The sequence below is a fragment of the Gopherus evgoodei genome, chromosome 11 (genome assembly GCF_007399415.2).
Source record: "Gopherus evgoodei ecotype Sinaloan lineage chromosome 11, rGopEvg1_v1.p, whole genome shotgun sequence".
In the NCBI taxonomy this organism is placed as follows: domain Eukaryota; kingdom Metazoa; phylum Chordata; order Testudines; family Testudinidae; genus Gopherus; species Gopherus evgoodei.
Genome location: NC_044332.1, coordinates 42126553 through 42153817, shown reverse-complemented (window position 1 = coordinate 42153817; position 27265 = coordinate 42126553). Strand labels below are relative to the sequence as shown.

The 27265-nt window shown below is 41.9% G+C and overlaps 3 protein-coding genes across 14 annotated transcripts in view; 2 read left to right on the top strand and 1 right to left on the bottom strand.

The window, feature by feature from the left end:
- The first annotated feature begins 1168 nt into the window (after positions 1-1168).
- Positions 1169-15279, top strand: SSB (small RNA binding exonuclease protection factor La). 3 transcript variants are annotated; one of them, XM_030580249.1, is made up of 13 exons: positions 1169-1299; positions 1957-2033; positions 7070-7144; positions 9010-9113; positions 9286-9460; positions 9686-9793; positions 9900-10000; positions 10221-10292; positions 10378-10420; positions 11258-11398; positions 12215-12401; positions 12569-12703; positions 14836-15279. In XM_030580249.1, exons 3-13 carry the CDS (start codon positions 7079-7081, stop codon positions 14931-14933), a joined length of 1230 nt encoding a protein of 409 aa, XP_030436109.1. In that variant the 5' UTR covers positions 1169-1299; positions 1957-2033; positions 7070-7078; the 3' UTR covers positions 14934-15279. The 3 variants fall into 3 exon arrangements, with proteins under 3 accessions (XP_030436109.1, XP_030436108.1, XP_030436107.1); XM_030580248.1 differs by having other exon boundaries at positions 1894-2033; XM_030580247.1 differs by lacking the exon at positions 1957-2033.
- METTL5 (methyltransferase like 5) lies at positions 14935-24899 on the bottom strand. Of its 7 annotated transcripts, XM_030580253.1 has the most exons (9): positions 24526-24666; positions 20348-20461; positions 19509-19623; positions 18903-19084; positions 18478-18560; positions 17417-17468; positions 16574-16623; positions 16311-16361; positions 14973-15048 (listed from the first exon to the last, which is right to left on the bottom strand). In XM_030580253.1, the coding sequence occupies exons 2-8, from the start codon at positions 20445-20447 to the stop codon at positions 16341-16343; spliced, it is 603 nt and encodes a 200-aa protein (XP_030436113.1). In that variant the 5' UTR covers positions 20448-20461; positions 24526-24666; the 3' UTR covers positions 14973-15048; positions 16311-16340. The 7 variants fall into 7 exon arrangements, with proteins under 7 accessions (XP_030436111.1, XP_030436116.1, XP_030436114.1 ...); XM_030580251.1 differs by lacking the exons at positions 16311-16361; positions 24526-24666 and adding an exon at positions 24831-24899 and having other exon boundaries at positions 14935-15048; XM_030580256.1 differs by lacking the exon at positions 16311-16361 and having other exon boundaries at positions 14935-15048; positions 18903-18964; positions 24526-24672.
- The window catches only part of UBR3 (ubiquitin protein ligase E3 component n-recognin 3), a 217063-nt gene continuing 214668 nt past the window's right edge, over positions 24871-27265 (top strand). For 3 of the 4 annotated variants that reach the window (XM_030580243.1, XM_030580245.1, XM_030580242.1), the window contains exon 1: positions 25065-25277. In XM_030580243.1, coding sequence (XP_030436103.1) covers positions 25156-25277 — 122 coding nt within the window. In that variant the 5' untranslated portion in view covers positions 25065-25155. Of the gene's footprint in view, positions 25278-27265 lie in introns of all 4 variants that reach the window. The other variant, XM_030580246.1, reaches the window with a different exon arrangement.

Genomic DNA, 27265 nt, shown 5'->3' with positions numbered 1-27265 from the left:
TGTCACCGTTTACTCCATTGTTCTGTTGCTAATGGCCCTGTGCCATCACCTTCTGCTGTCACCTGCCACTGTGACCTCTGCTAGTTGGTCTCTTGAGGTTCCACCCAGCTCTCAGTGATTTCAGCTGAGCTCTCAGTGAGGGGAACCTCGTTTCTAGAGCAGACTGGGCCATCTCTTCCACAGCAACACTGTCCCACAGCAGGTCTAAGCACTTAGACCTGATTATCAGTGATTTCAGCTGTAGTGGTCACTTAAAACAAAAGACTATCTATGGAGCCTAATCAGCTCTGTCTTTAAACAATGGAGAGGAGCAAGTCAAATACCACTTGTGAGTCAGGTAGACCATCAAGCAAAACACCTGTCCCCACCCTCTCTCTTGATACCCTCAATCAGCACAGGATAAGTACAGTTCTCCTGCCCTTTACTCATACAATGACATTTAGTCCCCTGCCCCCCTTCAAGTGATTTGTAACCCAACCCCAGCCAAAAATCTGTCACTTAGGCAACACAGCTCTGTTTGCTGGATACCTAGGTAGGTTGGGTGTGAATGTAAATACAATCTGGTCCTGAAGCCTTTCCCCCCAGCCCATCACTACATTAGCTGTCAGGGAGAGCTCATTTAGACTTTGCTTACAAATCATAATTTGAAATTATTGGATTCACCAACATCACCAAAAAGAATACCCATTGTCATTAAAAACAATAGCTGTATAAGGAAGCTAGGCTACTGTTCAAGTCCATTATACTTTTTCACATATATGTATTTTATCATAAACTGTGTATGCTTTTAAAGTGTGTATTAATGTTTCAATTTCAATTCAAATTTCCAAACAATCACTAATTTGGCAACACTGCACGCAACTAGTTCACAAAACTGGCGTGTGTGGGGAGGTGTTGGGGAAATTCAGGGAAGGTGGGGAAATCCCTGGTGTGGCGGATGGAGCGTCCCTAGCGGGGGGACCAGCTGGCAGTCGCTATATCGCAGCCCGGCATTGAAGACCCCCCCCCGGCGCCTACAATCAGCCTCGCTGACTCTACCGCAGCAGCTCGGCGGCGGCCCGCCCAGAAGAGGCGACTCCTCCCCTTCCAGCCCCGCCCCGCCCCGCGCCGCGCCGCGCCCCCGGACCCCACGTGACGCGGGCGAGGCCTGGGAGCCGCACACTCGCGGGGGATGCTGGGATTGCCCAGACTAGCGTCAAGCTCTCAGCGCAGCTTTTAAAGGCGGAGGGCGGGGCCTGCGGAGCGGCGGCACTAGCGGTCAAGCGCGTGCGGTGCTGCCGTCGCCCGGATCCACGGCAGGTTTGTGTCCGAGTCGCGCGCTGGGGCCCCGGAGCTACCCCCTGCCGGCTCGGGCTCGCCACACCCGGTGCTGTGTGTAGTCCAGAGACTGCCCGGGCCGCTACCAGCCCCACGTGCGGAGACCCCGGGGGAGGTGGCTGGGGCTGCTCCTCCGCCGGTGCCGGCTGCGCGCGGTCTGGCGGGTCCCCGGGGCTCTGAGCTTTCGATCCCCGCCCCGTGCGGCTCTCTGCGCCGGCGTCTGCCCCGAGCCCGGGCTAGTGGGGCCTGGGCCGCTGGTGGCCGTTCGCACCGCGGGCGGCAGCTGCGGCGGGCCTGGGCTGCGCTAGAGACGTAACCGTGTCTAAACCGGCGTGTGGCCAAACGGCACTGCCGGGGCTGAGAGTCCGGGCTGTGCAAATACCGCGTGGGAGGGGAGCGTCAGCTCTGCGCAGCGCTGGACTGGTGCGGGGGTCGTGACGGCCTGTCCCAGGGGCTGTCCGGGCGCTGTTGGGTTCCGGGGAGACGCATCTTCGAGACCCACGTGTTAGCCTAGCGCCTAGAGCTGTGTTGGGGAAGCAGCAGAAAACTTTAACTATGTTGTTTAACGTTGGTCAGGACGGGTTTAGGTCTAAACCACCTAGTGGCTGACATCCCAATGACTACTGCTAACTTCTGCAGTGCTCCTGCCATATTACCTCTAGTGGAGCTGTACTGATCATAGCAAGCCTCGGAAGCTGTAAGGAGCATTGGGTCAGGTACTTGAACATGATTGCCCTTGTAGTGTAGATAATTTAAATACTAAGGTTAATATGCCTCTGTCAGTGCTTATAATGCAAACAAGTGTCACAGGTGTTGCTCACTTTGACTCTTCATTTATTACCACGTTAGCATTTCATGTGGCACCCTGGCTGTTATCTTTCTGTGAGTAATAATGCTACTGGATCTCAATCTCTTGTCCTGTATGCTCTGGGAGTAAATGTATTAGCCTGAGCCATTTTAGAAAGCTGTTAATGCTAACACTGTGGTGTATGCTCACTCAGGCCTGGTCTACACTGGTTGGGTGGGAATCAATCTAAATTAAGCAACTTCAGCTATGTGAATAACATAACTGAAGTTGATGTACTTAGACCTACTCACTGTGGTGAGTTGACTGTTGTTCCACCGTCGACTCTTCCTGCACCTCTCTCAGCGGCGGAGTACAGGAATTGATGGGAGAGCGCTCGGGGGTCAATCGCTGCCTGCCAATCCGGCGGGTAGAGTAGACGTACCCTCAATTTTACAGAGTAAAATTAGGCCTCTGTCTAGCTACTGGCTGGTTAGTAATAGTGTTTCAATATGGGTGGGCTAGTCTACTCTGGGGAGGGAAACTATTAATTGAATCTCTTTCATGCCAACAGCTTCATTAGTAGTGTGGATGGGACCTAAGTGCATTGGCTGTAACCAGTCACATTAGCTATCATATACACTACAGCCTGTGAGAGGTGAGCCTGCTAGGCAGGGATGAGTGGACAACAAACAGTCTCTAACATCTTGGATAATGTAAATCAGGATTTGTCTAAACCAGGAAGCTTTACTACTTGAACTATATCAGTATATCTTAAAGCAGCAGCAGCCCCTGGCCACTTTTAGTGTGGACACAGGTATTCTGGTATAAAAGTAATTATACTGGTTTGGGAACTGAAATAAACTGCATGGTACAAGGCACTCTTATCCTGGTAAAATGTAAGTATAGACCATCTCTTACTAACTCTAATCAGCTGTCATGTAGCTTTATGCTGTCATGGCTGACCATAGGATTTTCTCCTCTGATCTGCCTGAATCCTTTATTGACATAGCAAACTCAATCTTGTCATCAGAATGGTTTTAGTACAAAACCATTGGCAGCTTGCCCAGATAAAAGGCCCCATTCTGGTTTCTAATCAGAATGTGTCCAAAAGTGCATATCAAGTCTTCACATTAAGGCGTCATACAGAATTTAATATGAACTTATTGTTCATGCACCATTTTCAAGTGTAAACTGAAAAGGTAATCAAGGAACATCAATTAATTTTTGATAGTGGTAAAAGTAGCATCTTAATACAACGAGGTGGTCTACAGACTCGATTTTAAAAAGTGCAACTGAATGAAAGAATATGGAGGAAACTAAACAAAAGGATTAATAGCATAGCTGCATTGGTCATGGCATAGTTATGCCAACCTAACCCCCAGTGTAGACACTGCTATATCGATGGAAGAGTGCTTCAGTTGATGCATCAACCATCATTCAGGAGGTGATGTTTCCTTTTCTTTGGTATATAGATGCATCTGTGCTAAAGGTATATGCTGGCATGGTTATGCCTGTTTAGTCTCCAGCGATCCCTAATGGAATTGCAAATTTTGAGATCAGCATGTTTTAACTAACATAGTGGAGTATCGTATTAGTTACTCCTGTGAAAGAAGTAGCATGCAGCCAGTGCATTCTGTGGCCAGAGAAATCATAGCCGAGGAGCTAGAGACAGCAGAGGGGCAGAATTGAGCTGTAGTAGGCAGAGGATTTATTTTTTTTTAAAACCATGGAAATTAAATAACTCTATGTTAAGGAGTAACATAACTGGGGTAAGATTACCCAGTGCTACCTCAGCCATTCTTCACATTCTGAAAAGGCATAATGTAACTTTCTTCTTCTTGTGTCATCTCCACAACATAACCTTAACTCTGTCCTCTTTGCGTGATGTCTTCCCACCAATAACACACCCATTAGTATGCTACCCTTACACGTTCTCAGAGACTTAAGGTCAGAAAGGACCATCATGCTCATCTAGGCTGACCTCCTGTGTGTTGCAGGCCACAGAATCTCACCTGCCCGCTCCTAAGTAAGGTCATAACTTCTGAGTTACTGAAGTCCTTAAATCTTGGTTTAGAGATTTCAGGCTAAAGAGAAACCATCATTTACTCTAGTTTAAATCAGCAAGTGGCCTGTTGCCCAAATTGCAGAGGAAGGCACGTGCCCCCTCCCCCCTGGCAATCTGACCTAGGGGGAAAATTCCTTCTGGATGCCAAATATGGTGATTAGTTTGACCCTAAGCATGTGGGTGGGACCAACCAGTCAGACACCTGGGAAAGAATTCTTTGTAGTAACTCAGAGCCCTCCCTATCTAGTATCCCATCCAGCTGGTGGGGATATTTGCTAATAACAGTTTCAGAGAGGTCATATGCTATTGTAGGTAATCTCATCATTTTCCCCTCCATACATTTATCAAGCTCAGTCTTAAAATGAGTTAGGTTTTTTGCCCCTGCTTACTCCCCTTTAAAGGTTGTTTCTGAATTTCACTCCTCTGATGGTTAGAAACCATCTAATGTCAAGCCTAAACTTGTTGATGGACAGTTGCTATCCATTTGTTCTTGTGCCAGCGCTGGCCCTTAACTTAAATAACTCCTCTCCCTCCCTGGTATTTATTTCTGATTTATTTATAGAGAGTGATCATATCTTCCCTCAGCCTTTGTTTAGTTAAGATAAACCAGCTGAGCTCCTTAAGACTCCTCTCATAAGGTAGGTTCTCCATTCATCTGATCAGCCTAGTAGCCCTTCTCTGCACCTGTTCAACTGTTCCAGTTTGAATTCACATTTTTTAAACACGGGAGACCAGAATTGCACACACTATTCTAGATAGTCTCACCAGTGCTTTGTATAATGCTAATAACACTTCCTATCTCTATTGCATATATCTTGCCTGAGGCATCCCAGGATTACATTAGCCTTTTTCACAGTTTGGTGACTCATAGTACTGTAATGACCAATATACCAAGATTTTCTTCTCTTCTGTTGCTTTCAACCATTACATTCCCCGCTTACTTTAAAAATGTTTTAGTCGCAAAGTGCATGACTTTGCACTATTAAATTTCATCCCATTTCTATAACTCCAGTTTCAGGGTCATCCAAATCTAGGCTATTTTAGTTCTCTCCATATTGGCAACAAATCTCAACTTTCTATCATCTGTAAATTTTATTAGCTCACTCCCACTTTTTGTGCCAAGGTTATTAATGAAAATGTTCAATAAGTTTGGTCCCAAGACTGATCCTTGAGGAACTCCACTAGTAATCCCCCTCCAGTCTGACAATTCATCTATCAGCATGACCCATTGTAGTTTCCCCTTTAATCAGTTCTTTATCCACCTTTCAATTCTCAAATTGAAGAAGATGTGGATTAATATAAGTAATTTTCCATGTGGAACTGTATCAAATGCTTTACTGGTGTCCAGGAAGACGCACTCTCCTGTTATCTTCTCAAGAAAAGAGATCAGGTTGGTCTGGCATATCTACCTTCTGTAAAACTGTACTGTATTTTATCCCAATTACTGTTTACTTCAGTCCTTAACTTCTGTCTGTCTCTCTCTCTCTCTCAAAAATTGTTCCAAGACCTCGCATCCAATTGAGGTGAAACTAATGGGCCTGTAGTTTCCCAGATCACTTGCCCCCCTCTCTCCTTAAATATAGGTACTGTATTTTGCAAGTCTCCAGTCATAAAGCTTGATCTCCAAATTTATGGATTCATTAAAAATCATTGCTATTGGGCTTACAATTTCATGTGCCAATTCATTTGATATTCTTGGATGGGAGATTATATGGGCCCCTTGACTTGGTCCCATTAAACTGTTTGAGTTTGGCTTCCACCTTGGATGTGGTAATTTTCATGTCCATATCCTTGTTCCCATTCAGCATCCTGCCACTGGCCCAGATCTCATTACCATTATTAAAAACTGAGGAAAAGTATTTGTTTAGGTGTAGTGTTTAGTTGCATTCTCACTGCATTACTAGCTCCAGTGCCAGCAGCTTGAGCTTTCAACCCATAACCCTGATCAGCCAGCCAGCTGGAGTTTAAAGCACCACTTAACTTGAGCTAGAAGTTTGTGTGGATGCAAGTTGGGTTAGGGGCAACACTTAAGTTATTGCATTGTTTGCTCAAAGTATAAAGACAAGCCCTCATAGGGGAGAACAGACCTCTTTCTATAGGGAGCACCAGAAGAGGCTGGGTTTCTACTCTTGGTGCTCTGATGCTTCTGTTTCCCTCTTCAGTGTAGTAAATGACCAGCTTCTTTCAAACTGGAAGATGAAGATGGGTTAGGAATTGTAAATAACTTCATCATACTCCTTAAGAGGTAGTCTAACCCACCGTTTCTCAAATGCAGCCACATGTGACCACCACCAGTTTTTCTTGAGGCCACAAGCTCCTAGGTGAGACTGGATTTTATTAAAATTTGTGTCAACATTTTGGCATCAGATTTCCCAAGATGAAGTTTGCTAAGCACTAGATGGCTAAATGCCTAAATCGCTGTTGTATGGAGTATAGTTGTAGCTCTGTCGGTCCCAGGATATTAGAGAGACAAGATGGGTGAGGTATTATATTTTATTGGACTAATTTCTTTTGGTGAGAGACACAAGCTTTTGAGCGACACATAGCTCTTCTTCAAACTTGAAGGTATTATCTCACCCACCTTGTTTCTCTAAATCACAGTTGGAAAGAAGTGAAATTGCTTTGCCTTTTTTACAGTGGATAATGCTGCATGTTGATTTGATACTGTCTTGTATACATTTTATTTATCTTGCATTCTGATTAGCTCCTAACTAGGGTTCTGAGTTCCAGTTCTAAGTTGACTGGATGTCTTAAATGTATAAAGAATTTGTCAATTTTATTGTATATGATTTGGCTGTTGCCCAAAATTAGGGATTTCATGTAACGAATTTCTAGACTTACAAAGTTTATGGTAATGCAACAATACTAAGTAATAACCAAATTCTGGTTTGTGAATACAGGTAGCCAAAATGGCTGAAAATGGAGAGGGTGAAAATATGTCTAACCTGGAAAACAAAATCTGTCAGCAAATTGAGGTATGTTTATTTTAACACTGGATGCTAAATCACTTTCTCTTATTAGATAAATTGTTAACCTGGCTAGGTATTCTAAACAAAAATGCTTAACCTAGTATTTAAACTTCAGTCTTCTAAACCAGTTCTAGAAATGCTTGTCCATGGTTCTGTGACAGTGTTCATTCTGTGCATTTACTAACAACCTAAATACTAGTCACCTTACAAACTGGCAAGTTTATGGACTGTTAAACAAACCAAAATATTAACTTCTCTAATTGCAACTTTGGGAGTCATTCCCTATGCATGCAAATAGAGAGAGGTATTTAATATGTTACAATCTGAGCAAGGTTGTGAAGATGGCAGCTTCCTACTTACTGCATTTAAGTTCTTCAATGTCTTGATTTTTAGCTGCTGTGATGATATCCTATACCAGTGGCTCTCAACCTTTCCAGACTACTGGTACCCCTTCCAGGAGTATGATTTGTCTTGTGTATCCCCAACTTTTACCTCACTTGAAAACTACTTGCTTACAAAACCAGATGTAAAAATACAAAAGTGTCACAGCAAACTACTATTGAAAAATTGCTTACTTTATTTTACCATATAAGTATAAAATAAATAAATATTGGACTTGCATTTCAGTGTATAATATATAGAGCAGTATAAACAAGTCATTGTATGAAATTTTAGTTTGTACCGATTTTAGTGCTTTTTCTGTAGCCTGATGTAAAACTAGGCAAATATCTAGATGAGTTGATGTACCTCTTGGAAGACCTCTGCGTACCCCAGGGATACATGTACCCTTGGTTGAGAACGACTGTCCTATATTATCCTGTAATCCTCTATTACTGGAAAAAATACATTTGAATTACTGACTGAAGAAGACTTGGACATAAGGCATCAACTATATATTTCTTCATCACAAGATATAAAGGTCTAAAAACTAAGTTTGAAAGTAGTAGACATAATAGATTAGTAGAAGTGTCCTTGTAGTGCCTTCTTAATCCACCTGTGTATTAGTAATACTGGAAGCGCTGTGAAATTCTGAGTAAATGCTGGGGTGGAGGGAGAACTGTCATAATTAAAATGAAAAATCAACCATGTTAATGTAACAATAGTAGGTTAAATTCACATAGAAGTATAACTTGATTGATTTGATTTAATATATGCACAAGGTAACTGATGCTGGTATAGAGTGATAAATGAAATATTTCCATGTTGACTCTTGGAGCATAAAATGTTTGTTTGACATTTGGATTATGACTCGTAGCAAGAGACTGTCCTTACAAACAGCTCTGCTGGCTAATTCAAAGTAGTGAAGGACCAGAACATTCTGTGCATTGTTGAACTGGGTCCAATGGGAATGGTAGTAAAACTGGCAAAATAGAACCTCCAAAATAAAAGCTAGTTAGAAGCTTCCTGAATGAGATACAAGTGTAGTACAGATGGTATCGTACTAGGACAAATGCTACTTTTCATTTTTTTTAAACTAAAATGTAAAGCCATTAGAATACCAATTTTGACTAGTAATCAAGCTAATTTGATCAGGTTGATGCCTAAATGATATAGGAACAAAAGTCCATGTATTTGCTCAGCCAAGGCCATACGCTTTGTGTCTGCAACTCTTTACTACTGTTCCACTAGACAAGATCACTCTTTAGATGGTGAGCTACCTGTAGTTAGATTTGGAGTAATTCCAGTTAAATGGAGAATGTAGAAATTCTGAAGTTAGATACCTTTAACTCAGTTATGCAGATAACTCCTATGGTATTGGTGTAAAGGGGCATGCAAAACTTCCATTGGCTAGTTCATTACTGCATCAAGTCTCCATCAAATTCTCTTATGTTTCAACAGTCTAGGACAAATATGTCTCTTTATTTTTGCAGTACTATTTTGGAGATCACAATCTACCAAGAGACAAGTTCCTAAAGGAGCAGGTCAAACTGGATGATGGCTGGGTGCCTTTAGAAATAATGATCAAATTCAACAGGTAAAACAAAGTGCAAGTAACCTTTTGTGGCTGGGTGCCTTCCAGATAACCATATTGTCTGAATTAGAGGCCACATGTCCTCAGTCTGTATGTACAACTCAAATCATAACTGAGTAATGCTGGGGAATGGAGTATGTGGCTCTGTTTGATATACTGTGTTCTTTCTTCATAGGTTAAGCAGTCTCTCAAAAGACTTCAATGTTATAGTAGAATCACTGAGAAAATCTAAAGCTGGACTTATGGAAATAAGTGAAGACAAAACTAAAATCAGAAGATCTCCAAACAAACCCCTCCCTGAAGTGAATGATCAGTATAAAAACGCAATTAAAAACAGATCTGTATATATTGTAAGCTTTCATACTCTACTGCATTACTTTCAGTTTATTACTTAAACAGCTTTAACCCAAATGAAATTCTGATTCTCTTGCTTAGTTTTATTTTAATATAAAACAAAGTGTGACATAAGTTCTAAGTAACTGATTTGTACTTTTTAGTCACTATGCCAGTTTGTAATGGTAATGTCATAGGTTCTGTTTAATGTAATTAACTGGAAGTTCAATATTACTTTGTAGAAAGGCTTTCCAACAGATGCAACGCTTGATGATATCAAAGAATGGCTAGAAGGTAAAGGCTCAGTAGAAAACATTCAAATGAGGAGAACATTGAGTAAAACATTCAAGGTAATTGTATATCACAATAACCGATGCTTTGCTAGCTATGAAACAGGCTACTAGAGAACATTCCATTAATCTATTTAATTCTTAATATTCCCCAATTATTCAATAGGGATCAATTTTTGCAGTATTTGATAGTGTTGAATCTGCTAAGAAGTTCACAGAGATACCAAACCAAAAGTACAGAGACACAGAGCTGATTGTGCTTTTCAAGTAAGTCAACTTCACTTATGTTTGAACAGATGCCTGCATTGTCATACAGGTCTCCAATATTGCTTGATTTGTGCAGGCTTTGCTGTTCCTTTGGAACAATCTCTAATTATAAAGATGTTCTAGGGCTAGAAGTTTATTTGGCTACTACCATCTTCTCTTTTAATAAAATAAAGGCTTTTCTTATAGGCTGCATTAACTTAATTTATACCTCCTTTTGAAGGGAGGAGTACTTTGCAAAGAAGAATGAAGAGAGGAAACAAAACAAAGTAGAGGCTAAAGCAAAGGCAAAACAGTAAGCTAGGCTCTTTGATAAACGAAGCACCTTGCCCTATTTAGTTAGTTTATATTCTAACCAACTGTGATCTGAACTCTTACAGGGAGAAAGAAGAAAAACAGAAGCAAGCAGAAGATGCTGAAATGGTATGTACCTCTTGAATGGTCTGGAAAGGTAAAATAAATGAGGTTACAATTACTCTGCTTTGGTAATTGTCAAGTCTGTTTTGATACTGTATGTTTCCATATACCTGATAAGTACTAACTCAACTTCTGTGTTTTTATATTAACCCTGTGTTCTAACAGGTATAGGAGGGTGCCAAATATTACCCAAAATGTGAACACTCAGCTTGGAGTACCACTTTGCCTCCATAATCAAATCTGACCTTCCACCCAGAAGCACATAATATTTTTTTCTGAAGGCCTAATTTTGTCAATTTATTACAAGATGTTAATTTGCTTTCTACTGTGTAGAACAAATGTCACTGTACATGATTCCACAATTAGCACTGAATAGCTGGGAAATATGCCTGGGTAATGTCCCATATATGAAGAAAGAAGATTGGCGGTGAGGAGGAGAATGGCAGAGATGAGCACTCCTAGTGGTACTGACCATCTAAGTGCATAGGTTTACAAACTGGGGTTGCAGCCCAGAGGGCTGGTGGCATGTGGGTGTCAAGGGTTGTGAATATCCTAGGGAGAGTCAGGAAAAGGGGGTTACAAAACTGACATTGCTTTTTTCAGCCTTTTCCAGACTGACAATGCCATGCAAGCCTTCTAGAAACCATTTTTGTGCTCGGAGGTACTTTGGTGTATAAGTAATGATATCTGGCCTACCGGCAATACAACTTGATCTCTTATCAGTTGCTGCAATCTCTTTAATACTATCTCCTTAATACAGCTCCCTGAAACTCTGCACTTCAGTGCAAATCTCAAATTCTAGCTGCCTTATTTTTTTAATTTTTTTAATTCTCTTGTATTTAGAAATCACTGGATGAAAAGACCGGATGCTTGCTGAAATTCTCTGGTGACCTAGAAGATCAGACTTGCAGAGAAGATCTTCATGCAGTTTTCTCTGACCATGGAGAAATTAAATGGATAGACTTTGTCAGAGGGGCAAAGGAGGTCAGAAGGCTCTCAGCTGAGATGTTTCTTTTGTCTTATGTGAAATTTTGTCTGAATGCTGCTTAAGTGCCCTATGGTTAACTTAGCAATGGTATACTACACCTTCTGGGTATACTACACCTTCCATTGGGGACTTACGGAATGTAGAATATGATAGTGCTGAAGAGATCAATTAGTTTATTTCTTCAGCTTTCCAGAGTAACTGCTATTAGAAAGCGGTCTGAGTAAAAGGTAGTAGAAGCATTAATGTGACACTCCGCAGGAGGAGATAACTTAAACTTCGGCTGAAATGAGGGCATGCTAACCTAGAGCCACAGAGGAGTGCATATGGATAGCTATGGGAGTTTGCATAAAACATCAAGGCTAGACTAAAGTTCTCAATTAAACAAACCAGTTGTTAAATGCAACATCACTGATTGCTAGGAGAGTAGAGAATTATGCAGAGCAAACGGTGGCCTGCCTTATTCAACTGTCTATGCGCATAGCTATGCATGTCACTGTCCATATGATGTGCACGTGCAGTTATCTGAGGGCTTTTAAAATCTGGGGCCTGGTATTTTTAGGCTCAAATGTTAAATTGACATTAACTGTGGGTCTGTTAATACAAGTCTGAAAATGATGCGCACTAAACCCATTAATATGTAGGTTATCTTCAAAACCATCTGGGCTAGAAATTTATTCTAAATGAGTTTGCAAACTGCAGCATCTGAGTCTGTCAGGAGACCTGGGGGTACCTGACACTCCAGCTGCAGTCATATTAATGCTTTTGCACTGGCAAGACTCTATAATGCAAAGGGTGCTTGTTTCTGTCTTTAGGGGATTATCCTATTTAAGGATAATGCAAAAGAAGCACTGGATAAAGCCAAAGAAGCAAATAATGGGAACTTACAGTTGCGCAACAAAGATGTGATATGGGAAGTGCTGGAAGGAGATGCAGAGAAAGAAGCATTGAAAAAAATCATGGAGGGTCAGCAAGAATCATTAAACAAATGGAAAGCAAAAGGTGAATTTTTCCCTGACTAATCTGAATACTACTTGGATAACTTTCATGGAAGTTCTATTATATTAAAGTGAACTTGTCAGATAGTTAAGATCTTAAGAACCATGCATTAGTCATTTACTAATCTAAAATCATACAACGCACTGAATGCATCTTGTACGTCTTGACAGGTCGCAAATTTAAAGGTAAAGGAAGAGGTGGCAAAGTACCCCAGGGCGCGCAGAACAAAGGGAAAGTACAGTTCCAGGGCAAGAAAACAAAATTTGAGAGTGAGGATGAAGAAGGTGAAGAGAACATTAAAACAGGTAAGCTATTTTGTGCCTGAGATGGAGTAGTTCATGTGTTGCTTGGAAGCAACTCTTTTGAAGCACTGTCTGTGTGCATATAGAGATAAGACTGAACAAATACACCTCTACTCTGATATAACGCTGTCCTCAGGAGCCAAAAAGTCTTACTGTTATAGGTGAAACTGTGTTATATCGAACTTGCTTTGATCCGCTGGAGTGTGCAGCCCCTCCAGCCAACTCCTGGAGCACTGCTTTACTGCATTATATTAGAATTTGTGTTATATCGGAGTAGAGGTGTAGTTGCTTCTTGTATTTTCTAGAAACTGGTCAAGTTGGTTTATCATATGCTATTAAAGTTTTTGTTCCCTCCTAGGCCAGTTTTCCTGATCATTCAAATTTAGTCACGTTCGCAGGGGTTAACTGATGCCTTTGTGGAGGTCTGTCAAATGAAGGACTGAACTGGTACAGAAACTGACCTATTCCTCTGCAGAGTTGAGCATTTATAGGGAACTACAAAGTAGTTTTCACTGAAGAGATACTGTCATTAGTCCTACATTTCCTTAGCTCTACGCAGCTGTTACAGTAAATTAATCATTCATATTTCTCCAAGTAAATGAATGCCCTTACCTCAGTATGGTAGAAGAAAACCTTCGTCTGTTAGCTATAGCCTAGAGCAGTGGTTCTTAACTCTTCCATACTGTGGGCTGTCTTCCCTTCCTGTTGAGATTTGGTGCTTGACTAAAGGAAAAATATGGTACCTTCCATTGTTTGAAGTGTTGTGGTAGCTGTGCTGGTCCCAAGATACTAGAGAGATGAGGTGGATGAGGTAATATCCAACGTCTGTTGATCCAGTAAAAGATATTACCTCATCTACCTTGTCTGTCTCAATGACCAATACTATTGTTTTTCAGTCTGGAAAAATTCTGGTGCTCCTGTTTAGTTAATTCCCTCCTGCTATGTGGCCCAAAGCCTTGGGAAACAAGTCATGAATAGGTGATTCATCATTGTTACATAGTAGCTGTGGATCACTTGGAATTGTTCCATAGGCAGTATGTGAAGTACTAATTTCAAGGCAACCTGTTCATATGTAGCAGCCTGAAAGATTGTATGTCTTGAACTGGATTGTCATAAACAGATAGCTAAGGGTTAATGTTCTTTTACCTGTAAAGGGGTAACACCAGTAACCTGAAACACCTGACCAGAGAACCAATCAGGAAACAAGACTTTTTCAAATCTGGGTGGAGGGAAGTTTTGGGTGTGAGTTCTGAGTTCTTTGTCTTGGTTCGGTGACCCTCTCGGCTCTGAGAGTGATTTTTCTATCTCCAGGCTTTCTAATCTTCTGTTTCCAAGTTGTAAGTACAAGGATAGTAAGACAATAGGTTTATATTGTTTTTTGTATTTACATGTGTGTAGTTGCTGGAATGTGTTAAATTGTATTCTTTTTGGATAAGGCTGTTTGTTCATTTTTTTTCCTTTAAGCAATTGTCCCTGTATATTGTCACCTTAATACAGAGACTATATTTTATGTCCTTTTTCATTCTTTTTATATAAAGTTTTCTTTAAGACCTGTTGGAGTTTTTCTTTAGCGGGGACTCCAGGGAATTGAGTCTGCAGCTCACCAGGGAATTGGTGGGAGGAAGAAGTCAGGGGGAAAATCTCTGTGTTAGATTTACTAAGCCTGACTTTGCATACCCTCTGGGTAAGGAGGAAGAGAGATTAGCTCTCTCGGTACTTGTGTTTCCAGGACTGGAAACAGGGAGGGCAGAATCCCTTTGTTTAGATTCATGGAGCTTGCTTCTGTATATCTCTCCAGGAACCCAGGGAGGGAACATCTGGAGGAGAGGAGGGGGAAGGGAAATGGTTTATTCCCCTTTTGTTGTGAGACTCAAGGAATCTGAATCTTGGGGTCCCCCAGGGAAGGTTTTGGGGAGACCACAGTGAGCTAGGCACTGTATAATTCCTGGCTGGTGGCAGCAATTACCAGGTCCAAGCTGGTAACTAAGCTTGGAGGTTTTCATGCTAACACCCATATTTTGGACACTAAGGTCCAGATCTGGGAAGAAATGTTATGACATGGCTACGACTAGCCTTGAAAGTAATATCAAACTTCCACTAGTCCCATAAGTGTCTGCTTATATTAACTCTTACAGGGCCAGCAAGTCCCAAGAAAAGACCACTAGAAGAGACTGAAAGAGAAGAACCTGCATCAAAACAGCTGAAAACAGAAAACGGAGCTGGAGATCAGTAACAGTGTTTAAAAAAGCACTGAGTTTTTATTAATCCATTTTAAATAGATTTTAAGCCAATCCTCAGTTTAGAAGTTTTTCAGAGGAAAACCTTATTAAATCCACTTCAATATCCACCTGTAATGAGAAGAAAGCTTCTTTTATTTTGTGAAGGTTTTTTTTTCCCCAGACGCATGCTTACCTTAACATGCCAACTTGGATTTTTTTTTTATATTTATAGTTTTGCTTATACTGTCAGATCCTCTCAGTATTTCTGGCAAATGTATAAAGGGAGGGTCAATCCCTGAATCTGACTGTAATTTTGAAGTTGTATGAAAAACACCAATAAAATTCCATATTTAAACATCATGGACCGTTGAATGCTAGCATCAAACTTATTAATGTTAGTGGACAGAACCTTCTCAAAGATCAGATATGCACACTACTTGGTCTATAAATATGCTAATCAGGAAATAGTTTGACTAAGGATAGCCTCAGTGGGATAAAACTCTTATAGTCCTTCACTGTGGAAAAGATATCTAGCCAAATGCAACTCCGAGTGGTACATACAGACGTCAAAAGTGCCATTGATGCTACAATTTTTGGTCTCTGACTCTGCGATCATGTTACACCTACTCTCTCATCTAAGCCTTGTGGCTTATTTCCAGGTAACTGCTGGTCTTTCTGATCAGACTCTTACCCAGGTCCTCCTCTCTGTGTGACTACTGACACTTCCCCTTTAACCTTCTTGGCATCTCCCTTGCTCCCCTGGATCGGCTCTAAATGCAGCTTGTTCTAACCAGGTGGTCATCTCCTCTCCTTCTTCAAAAAAACCCCCAACAAACCCAAAACACATACTGCTTCCATTATGTGAAATACAAAGTTTTGGTCCTTAATCATAACTCAACCACTTCCTCATATCTTACATCACCTGTTGCTGCTTCTGTTGTCTCCTACTCTGCCATCACTTAACTGCCTGCTCCCACCAGCTCTTGATTGCTTCTGTCCATGCCGCCCTTATGCATGGTACATCCTCACACTAGTCCAAAGCCATGACCCTTCCTTTAAGAGTAAAATCTCGGTCCCATCTGAAGTCAAATGGAATTCTGCTGTTGCATTCAGTGGGGGCAAGAGTTCACCCCAGTCAACTGTAGGTGGGAGCAAGTAGAGCTTAGATACTAAATTTATTTGATACATGGAAACAAGATCTGATAGCCTCTTGTACCCACTTGCTAAGTCTTAATTAGATTAATTCAGGGTCTTAGTGTGGTAAGCTATAGGCAAGAGCTGAGCCTAAATGCTATGCAATACAAACATAATCCTACAATAGAATTCTTTATGCTAGACGTACTAACTACAGTGCCGTCACCCCATCTAGAAGAGGGTTAGAGACAACTTAACTTTTCTGGAATGTTCCTACTCCACCATTTTCAAAGCACATGACACCAATCCTGAAACCAAATGTGCAAGTGAGTTTGGTAAAAATACTAAATTGAGTCACAAGTGCAGCTCTAACCCCTTTGTAGAGTGTCCAGCACACGATTAGGCACCACTGCAATGCAAGTTAAACTGAATTCAGACTTGAGTTTTAAACTATTAGCCAATTACCTCTAAATTTCAGATACAATTTCATAATTTAATATGGGATAAGGAAAATACTTACAGATGACTTCTTATGAAACTTGTATGATGCTGGTAAGTCATATCTAAGTTCTGTGAAGAGAGAACACCTGTCATACTAAAATCTTAGTTGCTCAATGGTGTTAGACAAACTGTATTATATTCCTTGATCACTTTTTTGTTGCCAGCAACTTGACAAACTATTTGGCTTTACATTTATTCAGTCTCCATGTGCCTGTTCTTGAGCTCTGGCTAGATTAGTGAATGCACATTAATACCAAAACAGGCATGATTCTATGATTTTCATATTAGCAAGTTTGTTTCTAAAAGGAAATCGATACTAGATAACTATCACAAAACAAGTGTGACAATGAAGGAACTCTGCCTTCTACTGCTGTATAAATATTGCATTGTCTTTTTTTTTTCCCCTATATTTTTCACTCCTATGCCATTAAAGTAGCACACGAGTCTTGAAATAGCCACCAAAATTTGGAGATCAGAAAAACTGACAGCTCAAATTGAGGACTAAGGGAATGCAGGAGCAGGTAAAGGTAAAACTTGTTGACAATGCTTTGAGATGAGTTTTTCCTGACTATATCCAGAATATTTGCTTTGCTTTCTGATCAACTGGGACATCTGTCATTGTTAGAGGTGTTTGTCCTGGGGGCAGAAGAACCTACAAAACTTCCTATTTAATTAGTTTAGACCTCTTTATCACTTGCTCCTTGTAGTTTAGGGGGAAGTAAAACAATCTACCAGTTTTTCATTCCAATGCATCATATTTTTAAACTAGATCCTCATGATAATCTGAGTAGTAGCTGGTCCTGGAGGCTATTACCCACTAACAGTGCATTTTTTTAAAAAACACGTATGTACAAGATAGTACCTGCTATAACTTCCATCTTCACTTTCCATTCATCTGCTTTCTTTTGAATATGCTGAACACAAGAAAATAGTCCATGAACTTAGTTCCAATTAGTTTATGGCATTTTGAGGAAACCCCATTAAAATAGTAAGATATTTTATACTTTAAGTGCATGTGAGTTTTGAGTTGAAGTATTAATCTGAAATCTGCAGTCTCCTGCATCAAGACTAGTGTTGTACCTTGTCATTCTCATACTCATTAAGGCTCCAAAGACAGAACTCCAACTGGAGTCTTTTTTTCTTTTTTAAGGTGTGTACATATATACTCTGATAGACCCAGGCCAGTTTGGGAACAGCAAGGTAGTAGAAGGAAAATATACTGGCCACTGGATAAGCAGTTTTCTGTTTCCTGAGTGACCGGAGCAGGGGTTGCTCCAGGCTCACTCCAGTCAGGCCAAAGGGAGCCAGAGGAGAGGAAGTGTGTGCACAGAACTGGGAGCAAGAGGTGTGCAAGAAGCTGAGAGTGAGTAGGGATACTGCTGGAGGACTGAGAAGTACAAGTGTTATCAGACATCAGGAGGAAGGTCGGGTGGTGGAGACAAAGGTGTTGGGAGGAGGCCATGGGGAAATAGCTCAGGGAGTTGTAGCTGTTGCACAGCTGTACCAGGAGGCACGCTAGACAGCTGCAGTCCACAGGGCCCTGGGCTGGAACCCAGAGTACAGGGTGGGCCCAGGTTCCCCCCAAACCTCCCAACTCCTGATCAAACATAGGAGGAACTGAGCTGGACTGTGGCTTCTACCAGAGGGGAAGGTCTCTGGGCTGTTTCCTGACTCACAAGGTGAATCTGTGAGGCAACCAAATTTGCCAATAAGTGCATGACCCACCAAGGTAGAGGAGGAACTTTGTCACAATACCCACTCAAGTGTTAAGCATTATAAATTAAGTATCTTAGTTTTCAAACATCCAAGACACAGGTATTCATCTTGGCTACTGAATCCATATTTGATCTTACAAAAGTAATGGAAGATTAGAGTGCCACTTCCACCTTCTTAATGCATAACCTGCTGAAGTCAAGGACTTACTTTTCGTGTTGAAGTTTTGTGTAGGGAATATACAGCTGTTTGTGCCATTTGCAAAGCTACCTTCAGAAAAGTCATATCCATTCCTGTAAGAAGAGGACCCAAGCTGCTATTAAAGTCTTATTTGTCTGCATTTAAAGTCTTAACGTCTTTAATTTCATGCTTAGGTGTCCTCATTTTTTTTAACCCTAATAATTGCAGTTATGCTTGCTAGCCTGTACATTCTGAAAAGCAGTGTTGAGTACATTATGGCACTGAAAGGAAAAATATGGAAATATACACCTCAATTGTGGTGTCTAGCATAGGTGTAGATAAGTTTAATTGTAATAGCAATATACAAAAGAACTATTCAACTAGTTATTAAATGCCAAATTAACACCATTTGCTGAAAAGTAGGAATATTTTAATTGCTTTTTAGAATTACCAACCTTTATTATGCTTGGTCCCAAAAGGAGGATTCATAATTACTGTGTCAAACGTTTTTGATGTTCTGGTAGGTAAAGAACATACATCACACTGAATCATGTCAATATTTGTAAGGTCAAACTCTTCTGCATTTCTACTAAATATTTCCAGGGCATCTGCATCTACATCAAACCCCACACACAACCTGGAAAATGGAAGACAGTCATTGACAAACCGCAGTATTTTTCCTTTTAAAAGATGTGGTACATTTTCTTTTCAGAATGCACATTTCTAAACACAGTCAAGTTTGTTCCTGCTATAAAGTTCTGAGAGGTGTGCCTAAAGCACAACAATGTAGTGAAGCTTTTTATTTTTTCAAGAATTTTTGAACAGGATATGAACAGTTTGGAGAATTTTTTTTCTAAATTATCAAGACGTTTCTAATAATTTTAAATATAGAGCAAGTGCTCCATTGTCATTATTTGCATGCTCATACAGAGGCTAGATCTACTAAAATGTGTGGTCATGCACTCATTTTTAGTTACCTAAAGTGGTCTTGTTCTTAATCTTATCTCCTTTAGTTCTATATTGGGAAAGAAACAAAGAGAACTTGAATGTTAAACACTTACCCTGCTCCTAACATTACACTTCCGATGCTGAGTACACCACAACCACATCCTAGATCTGCAACCACCTTGTTTTCAATATCATCAAAAGTGTTGTGAATTGTATAAAGCATACATGCTGAAAAATAAGAGATTATAGGATAAGAACAAATAGGCAGTTGACAAGTCAGTGTATTTTCTTTTGTCCCTCACAAAGCTTTGAGGCAGCTTTCAAAATTAAGCAAGGACACACAGGCTTTGGTAGATTATACAGGAACCACGCTATAGACAAACCTAGTGATCTCAGTAAAATGCACATCCTAGTTTACATATGGAAACAAAAATTGAACAGTAAGAGAATCCAACTCATTGGTCTTGCATGTTGGTCTCATACGTACAGTGGTGTATTCATTGTAATTATGAAAGGTGCACAAGGAAATTTTGTTTGTGATGGTCCTACAGGGGAAATGGTATTTTATAATTACTCAAATTGAAACATCAATATTAAGAGCCGTGTTTTTGTGTTCTTAATACCCGACACAAACAAACAGTTCTTATCAGTACAAATTAAAGTTTTCTGCAAACTACATCCTTAACTTTAAAATCCATTCATTAGATTTCATTGTTAGAGATATTAGAGAGATTTACTAAAACACATGCATTAGTTTCTCTTTAAGCAATCTCTGGCAATAATGCAAAAGCCTCTAATGAACTTATTATTCTTTCAGAACACACACAACAAACATCTAGAAACAAAAAAACATTAAGCAGATTGTTGTTTTTGTTTTTTACAGTTTCAGTATTGATACAGTGTTGGCAACAGAAAAGTGAGAATCTACAACAATTTTATGTTTAATCTCTACCTGCAATGTGTGGTCTTGTTGGATACTGTTCAAGAAGTAATTTTGGATTCTCAAAATCATCAACTTGCTGAAGACGGCTTTCTAGTTCCTTAAGTTTCATGTTTGTTTTCTCAACTAAAAAAAAAATTAATTTATAACCAGGCATAGGTTTGCACTATTAAAATTGTTCTTAGTTATACATAATACAAAAACTTTTAAAAACTAATTAAAAATAAACATGCATTAAAAAAAAACACATCCTGTTTCTCAGACTTGCCTTTTATGTATATAGCATACCAAGTGTAATTTAGATAATATAGTTGGCAAAAACCAAAAACAACCCCCCTACATTCCTGTTTGGCCAGTGAACACACTCAAGTATTAACTTCAATAGCAGCTGCTGATGTTCAGTGCCTTACTGCATAGGCCCCATAGCTTATGCTATGTCTGCAAATCTAGCTGGAAGTCATGTAAATATTATGTATCTGCAAGTTGACTCCCTTTTCTATCACTTAGCAATTTATCCTAGAACCAAAATTGAGTGTTGTGAGGATTAATTAGTTAATGCTAGTAAGTGACTTGGATTAAATAAAGTTATATATAAATATTAACTATAATAATAGAGGTTAATTTTTTTTTAAATTGGTCTTGATCTGAAGCAGGTTTTTGCTTCCTCACCTGTCTGAGGAGCCAGAAAAATGAATCCTCCCCTCTCCCCTTCTGGGGCCCTAGTGAGTCACCTACCTTCTAGGGCTACCATTACTGAACTCTCTATCCACACACACACATATCAGGAGGTTCCCTAGCCACTGAAGTGGATTACCATCGCCTACCCACTGGGATCACTGCCACAAAACCATCACCACGCACAAACAAAGGCCGCTCCCCTTCCTGTAGCCAGCGGAGACTCACAATGAGGCAGAGGGCTGTTGTGAGCTAGGCTGCTGATTTCCTTCACTGCAAAGCATGCAGGCAGGGCAGGGCGCTCCTGTCGTGGGGCTGCCTCCTGCGTCTTTGCACAATGCCCATTCCCAGCCGCTCCACATGGAACCCAGGCTCAGAGACCGCCAAGCAACTGCCACAGACCCCACCACCCCAAGCACCTCGTTCACTGCATCTCCATCTCTCTCCACACAGAGCAGCAGTTTAACCCATGCACATAAGAAACAGATGAACACTGTCAGTTCCCGTTCAGTCCACTCAGGTACTGGCAGCATTGTACCCTGTCCACGGCACCTTTCCTTTCCTGCTTTCAGTGTTGTCGTCATCGCCTTGTTTGTGTCCCAGGTAGGGTGACCAGACAGCAAGTGTGAAAAATCGGGACTGAGGTGAGGAGTAATAGACAGGCCTGGCTTTAGGCTGAATCCCCTGATTCCTGTGCATCGGGCCCTGCACCTAAGAGGGCCCCACAAGGTCAGGCCCCAGAAGACAACTGCTGCCAAGGAAGGACCCTCCGACGGAGTGCCACCAGAAACAGTGGCAACCGATTGAGCTGCTGCCAAATTGCTGCCACTATCTCAATCGCTGCCGCTGTCTTCGGCGGCATTTCGGCAGCAGCTCTTTCGAATCAGGCCCCGCAAGTCCTAAAGCCGGCCCTGGTAATAGACATCTACATAAGAAAAAGCCCCAAATATCAAGACTGTCCCTATAAAATCAGGACATCTGGTCACCCTAGTCCTAGGATATTCGAGAGACAAGATGAGTGAGATAATATCTTTTATTGGACCAACTTCTGTTGGCTCCAGAGACAAACTTTGGAGCCTTTGAATGGTTCCTTGAAATATGCATTAAGTACTTACTCAAACCCAGCAGTTCTCAAGAAATCCTGAGTACAACACTAAATATATGCTGGAAGCAAAGTTTGGAGTGGAGGCTGACAAGCCCCACATAATAACTTCCTGATGTCTGAGGGATCAACCCCTAGTTTGAGAATCCCTGTGCTAACCGCTCTGTTCCACCTGTATTTAGCTGACACTCTGAGTACATTTCCCAGACCTGAAGAGGAGCACTCTCTGTAAGCACCATAGCTTGTCTCTATCACCAACACAAATATTACTTCACACCTTATTTTCCCTGCTTTGCTCCTTCTAGACACAGCAGAAAGAAATGGAAGAGATCACCCTGTGTTGGCAGATGGAGAGGAACACTCTACTCCTTTGCTGGTTTGTCCTCTCTTAGCTGAATTGAAATTGGGCTTTGTGAAGGATACATGATAACCACTCTTTAAGGATATACACACAAAAAGGAAGAGAATGTACCTGTAATTGAGTACATATTCTTGCAAATGCTTATTTGTAGGAGTTAAATACATGAAGATACTACTTTTTTCATTATTCTTCCAGTAAAGTGCAAATGGTCAATGTTTTGCAAAACACTTGCAGGTACAGCTTTCTCTTTGTCCAACAGTTTAGTGACCAATAAATGTCTGCAACAAAATTCTAGTTCCAGTATTTCAAAGCAGTTACTCAAGAGCTATTAGGTAGATTTGAATTCCTCTCAGGTCACCCTTTCCCTAGCAACCATCTCTTTATTTCATATCATAGCCGTTGCTTAGCACCAGATTTTAGTGACCAAAACATTGGCAGCTCCTTTGTCTATTAGAACGACTGTCATCTTTTAATAGATTTGCTTTACATGTTTTTACACTTATTTGCAATTCCTTCCTAAAATTCTGGGAAAAAAATATCATGCTGATTACACATTATTCCTTGGGTTTTATGTTCCTAATATATCAAAATATAAGATCCCGTAGTTTACTTTATTGATGAAGTATGCCAGCAGGAAAGTTAGAGAAACAAGTAATATCTTCTAGTATCTTTTTCAGCTCTGTGACACTCTCAGTTCCTTACCCAGACCTGAAGAAGTGCCATGTGTAGCTTGAAAGCTTGTCTCTTTCACTGACAGAAGATGGTCCAATAAAAGATATTACCTCACCCACCACCTCTAATATCCTGGGACCAACACAGCTACAACACTGCAAGCAGAGAAGTGGACAGCCCTAGGAATGATGGTGCAAAACCAGTAGAGGGAGTATCCACCTTGCTAGATTTTGTTTATTTGTTTTGTTTATTTGGCAGGGCAAATAAAATGTAGGTTTTTTTTGTTAAGGCAACTTTTTTTTTAAATTTGTCATCGCTCAATGGTAAACTTAATTAGAGCTAGTATTACTTCAAAAGTATTATAGCCAATAGTTGTAAATTTAAAAATATTATAATCCCAAGGATTTCCCCCTTTAATTTGTAAAAATGTACAATCCTGTTCCTGCAGTTTACAGTCCAGAGCCCCACATGGATACAGCAGTACTCTGCTCTGTATTGTAAATTGCAGGATTGGCACCTATGGCTCCTTAAATATGATTTGTGGTTTCATTGACGTAATAGTAACAGTGTTTCTTTATTATTTATTTATTTTATTTTTAAGAGCCTAAAAATGCTAGCAATCTCACATAAACAAGTAGAGGCATAAATCCAGCCTTTATCATTTTAATGGGATTACTCATGTGAGTAAACCCATGCACAAGTGTTTGCAGGTTTGTGGCTTTATTGTTCACTTTTTGTTCACTATTAACATTTCATTCAGTGTGGACAATGAAAATAGGTTAGCCAGTTTACTTTTGTTTCTAGTCATTTTCTTCTTTCTGCTTCGCAGGCAGGGCCCAGATCCCACCAGTTTATTGTATACAGATTCATCCCTAGGGATGAACTTGCATTTTAAAGGCCCCATTCAGCAATCACACCAGTGCAATGTTTAAATCCAAACAAAATGTTTTTTTACTTGAAAATTAAAAATAATTAAAACATTTCTATTAGTATAGGTTTGTATAACCTTTCTAGAAATACTGTGTTTCTCCATAAAGACAATGGCACAATGCAATTGATCCAACGATCGCAAGCGACCAGTATATATTTAAGTTTGGATGGGCTAGGATCACAAAGAGGAGGTAATATTATGATCATTTTGGTCAAAACTTGTATCCATTATTTTTTCTTAAACAAACGATTACAGTGAAACCTGCAGAAGGCACCTCCCTAAACAAGCTTCTGACTTGGGCGCCTCGCTCACAGTATCACTGAAAGCAGGGTTCACCTTACTTTGCGCTGAGAATCTCAGATGAGAGGCGCTGCAAATACCAGGCCAAACACGAGGATGGGGCTACAGGACACGACAAGGTCCCTCTTTAAAAGTTTCTGGGAAGTTACCTCCGTGGGTAGCATCTGCCTAGGACGTGCTCATCAGGGCGGGGTGTGCGTGAGAGGCGCCCGAGGAAGGCGGGTGGCGGCGGCTGCCCCAGACAGCGCCCGGGAGGAAGAGGAGGGACAATGTCAGGAGGAGGGAGACGCGGGGCGGGGGCAGCGGGCGTCTTGCGGCGGGCACGGTGCCGGCTCCCAGGCTATCGCGAGAGAGGCGCAGCGAGGAGGGGAGCGAGGGCGGGGGTTGGAAGCCTCAGAGCCGGGAGCCCGGCGCAGCCGTAGCGGCTCCAGCGTCCCGGGTTCCTAGTGCTCACCATGGCGGGGGCCGCTGCGAGCGGCCGGGAGAAGCGGGCCACGGCGGCGCGGCTGAAGGCGGCCCTGAGCGGCGGCGGGGAGAGCGGGGCCGCGGCGGAGCTGCAGGCGTTGCTGGAGCGGGCGCTGGCTCCGGCCCCGGCCCCGGGCGGCGGGGAGGCGGTGGCCGAGGCGCTGGAGTGGTGCCGCTGCCTGCTGTCCGGCGGGGAGCCCTGGGAGGGCTTCGTGCAGGCGGTGCGGGCCTACGACCCGGCCACGCTCTGCGGCCTGGTGTGGACGGCCAACTTCGTGGCCTATCGCTGCCGGACGTGCGGCATCTCGCCCTGCATGAGCCTGTGCGCCGAGTGCTTCCACCAGGGCGAGCACGCCGGGCACGACTACAACATGTTCCGGAGCCAGGCAGGGGGCGCCTGCGACTGCGGCGACGGCAACGTCATGCGGGAGGCCGGGTGAGCGCCGGGGGGGCGATGGGGCCTGGGGCTGCGGGCTGGCACCTGCACTTGCCGCCTTAGCGGGTGGGCCTAGGCCTGCAGGTGAGTCGGTAGCCGGCTCCCAAGGGAAGAGGTGGCACAGCTGGAGGGAGTCGCTTTTGGGGGGAGGGTCGGGCTGGTGCAGTGACAGCTGTTAGCTTGTGAGGGGCTCCGTAACCAAGAGTTTAGCCTGCAAAACCTATATTGCTGATGCTGGGATGGGGCATGAGAAGAAAAGAACCCAGCTTGACTCTCCCATCAATTTTGCAGGCTGATGATGTTATTAAAAATGCACCTTTTTACTTGTACACAGAGAACATGTGACACAGAATCATAGATACACAATAAGCATGGGACCCACAAAGCCATTTTTGTGGTTACTTTCCTGGCACTCCCTACCTCCCTGGGCATGAGAGAGGATTTTGGTTTAAAGGGGAAAACAGATTAATATTTTCTCCCAGTTCTCTGGCCTCCCCTTTGCCGCACAGTTATACAGACCTACTGCTTTCTGGTCTTGCTCAGGTGTAACTGGCACTGTACATGGAAATTAGTAATGAATCTGATAATACTCAAAAAATAAATAAATTCAGCTCCATGTTAACTGTGTTTGTCGAACAGACTGAAACGACAAGAAAATGTCAACCTATTTTGTCAGTAGGTATGATGAGATATACAGAGATCAGCTAAGAGTGCCATTTTGACATACTTTATTTTGAGATTCTTATCCTTCAGTCTGAATGCTGTTCATAACTTTTAACTCTCAGAGTCACAACCCTTATGTGAGCGGTGCAGGATTCACAGAACCAGGCCGGGCTCCAAGAAAAGTGAGCAGACCATCAAGGATCCTTCTTATTTTAACTAATGTGATTCCAGTTATAGTGTTGACCAGGCCTAGGTATACAATTATAAAAAGGGGAATGAGAAGGTATGCCTTGTCAGAAAAGAGAGCAGTCAGCCAAGTAGTAGTCAAACAATGGCTAATCTATAGGTATGTCTTGATTATTGAGGAGATGAAAAAGATGGTAGTGGGGAAAGCATAATTACAAGAAAAAAGTAAACAGCAGTAATACTGCTTTGATTACTTAAATACAGAATGTTTACTGGCTGACTTCCAAAAGAACACCAGTTGTTTAACCACATTACTCAGAGTAAATACTAGGTAGATAGTATTAGATAATGTTATCAAAAGAGTCATCCAATCCCTTTCAACAAAATTTTCAGACGTGGCATCTGACAGTAACTTATAGGAATGCAGGAATGTTGTAGCCACTCTCGAATGAACTCAGTGTTTTGTCTTCTATCATTTTTCTGTGCATCACCCTAGGGTGAACATGTTGCACAAAGTGATCACTCCCTCGTCCTCACATGAAACCTGCACAACGCCTTTAAAAGGAAAGCGTGGGAACTTAAATTCCTAACTCTGCTAGACACCAAAAATCATGGACTTGATAAAGAGAATAGATTTATGGTTCATTACAACAATCTGTAACTCACTAACCCTTCCTTTTCCTATGACTGTAGAGGTGTTAACTGCCTACTTCACCTTGAATGGTCTCTTGCAAGGTATGTTAACGCCTTACAGTTCCATCTTGAATTTTAGCTGTGACACTCTGAGGGTATGGCTACATTTGGAATTTCAAAGCGCTGCCCCGGCAGTGCTGCGGGAGCGCTGCTGCGGCAGCGCTTTGAAGTGTGAGTGTAGTCGGAGCGGTAGCGCTGGGAGAGAGCTCTCCCAGCGCTGCATGTAAACCGCATCCCTTACGGGAGTAGCGTGCAGCGCTGGGAGCTGTGCTCCCAGCGCTGCTGCCCTGATTACACTGACGCTTTGCAGCGCTGTATCTTGCAGCACTCAGGGTGGTGTTTTTTTCACACCCCTGAGCGCGAAAGTTGCAGCGCTGTAAAGTGCGAGTGTAGCCATTTCCCAGACCTGAAGATGAGCTCTGTGTAAGCTTGAAACAGCGTGTCTC

Coding starts and splice junctions, on each gene's coding strand:
- METTL5 (XM_030580251.1), bottom strand. CDS start 20,447: ATGAAACTTAAGGAACTAGAAAGCCGTCTTCAGCAAGTTGATGATTTT. Junction 19,085..19,508: donor AGTGTAATGTTAGGAGCAGG/GTAAGTGTTTAA, acceptor TCCATTTTCCAG/GTTGTGTGTGGGGTTTGATG. Junction 18,561..18,902: donor TGGGACCAAGCATAATAAAG/GTTGGTAATTCT, acceptor CTCTTCTTACAG/GAATGGATATGACTTTTCTG.
- SSB (XM_030580247.1), top strand. CDS start 7,079: ATGGCTGAAAATGGAGAGGGTGAAAATATGTCTAACCTGGAAAACAAA. Junction 9,461..9,685: donor AAAACAGATCTGTATATATT/GTAAGCTTTCAT, acceptor ATTACTTTGTAG/AAAGGCTTTCCAACAGATGC. Junction 9,794..9,899: donor CATTGAGTAAAACATTCAAG/GTAATTGTATAT, acceptor ATTATTCAATAG/GGATCAATTTTTGCAGTATT.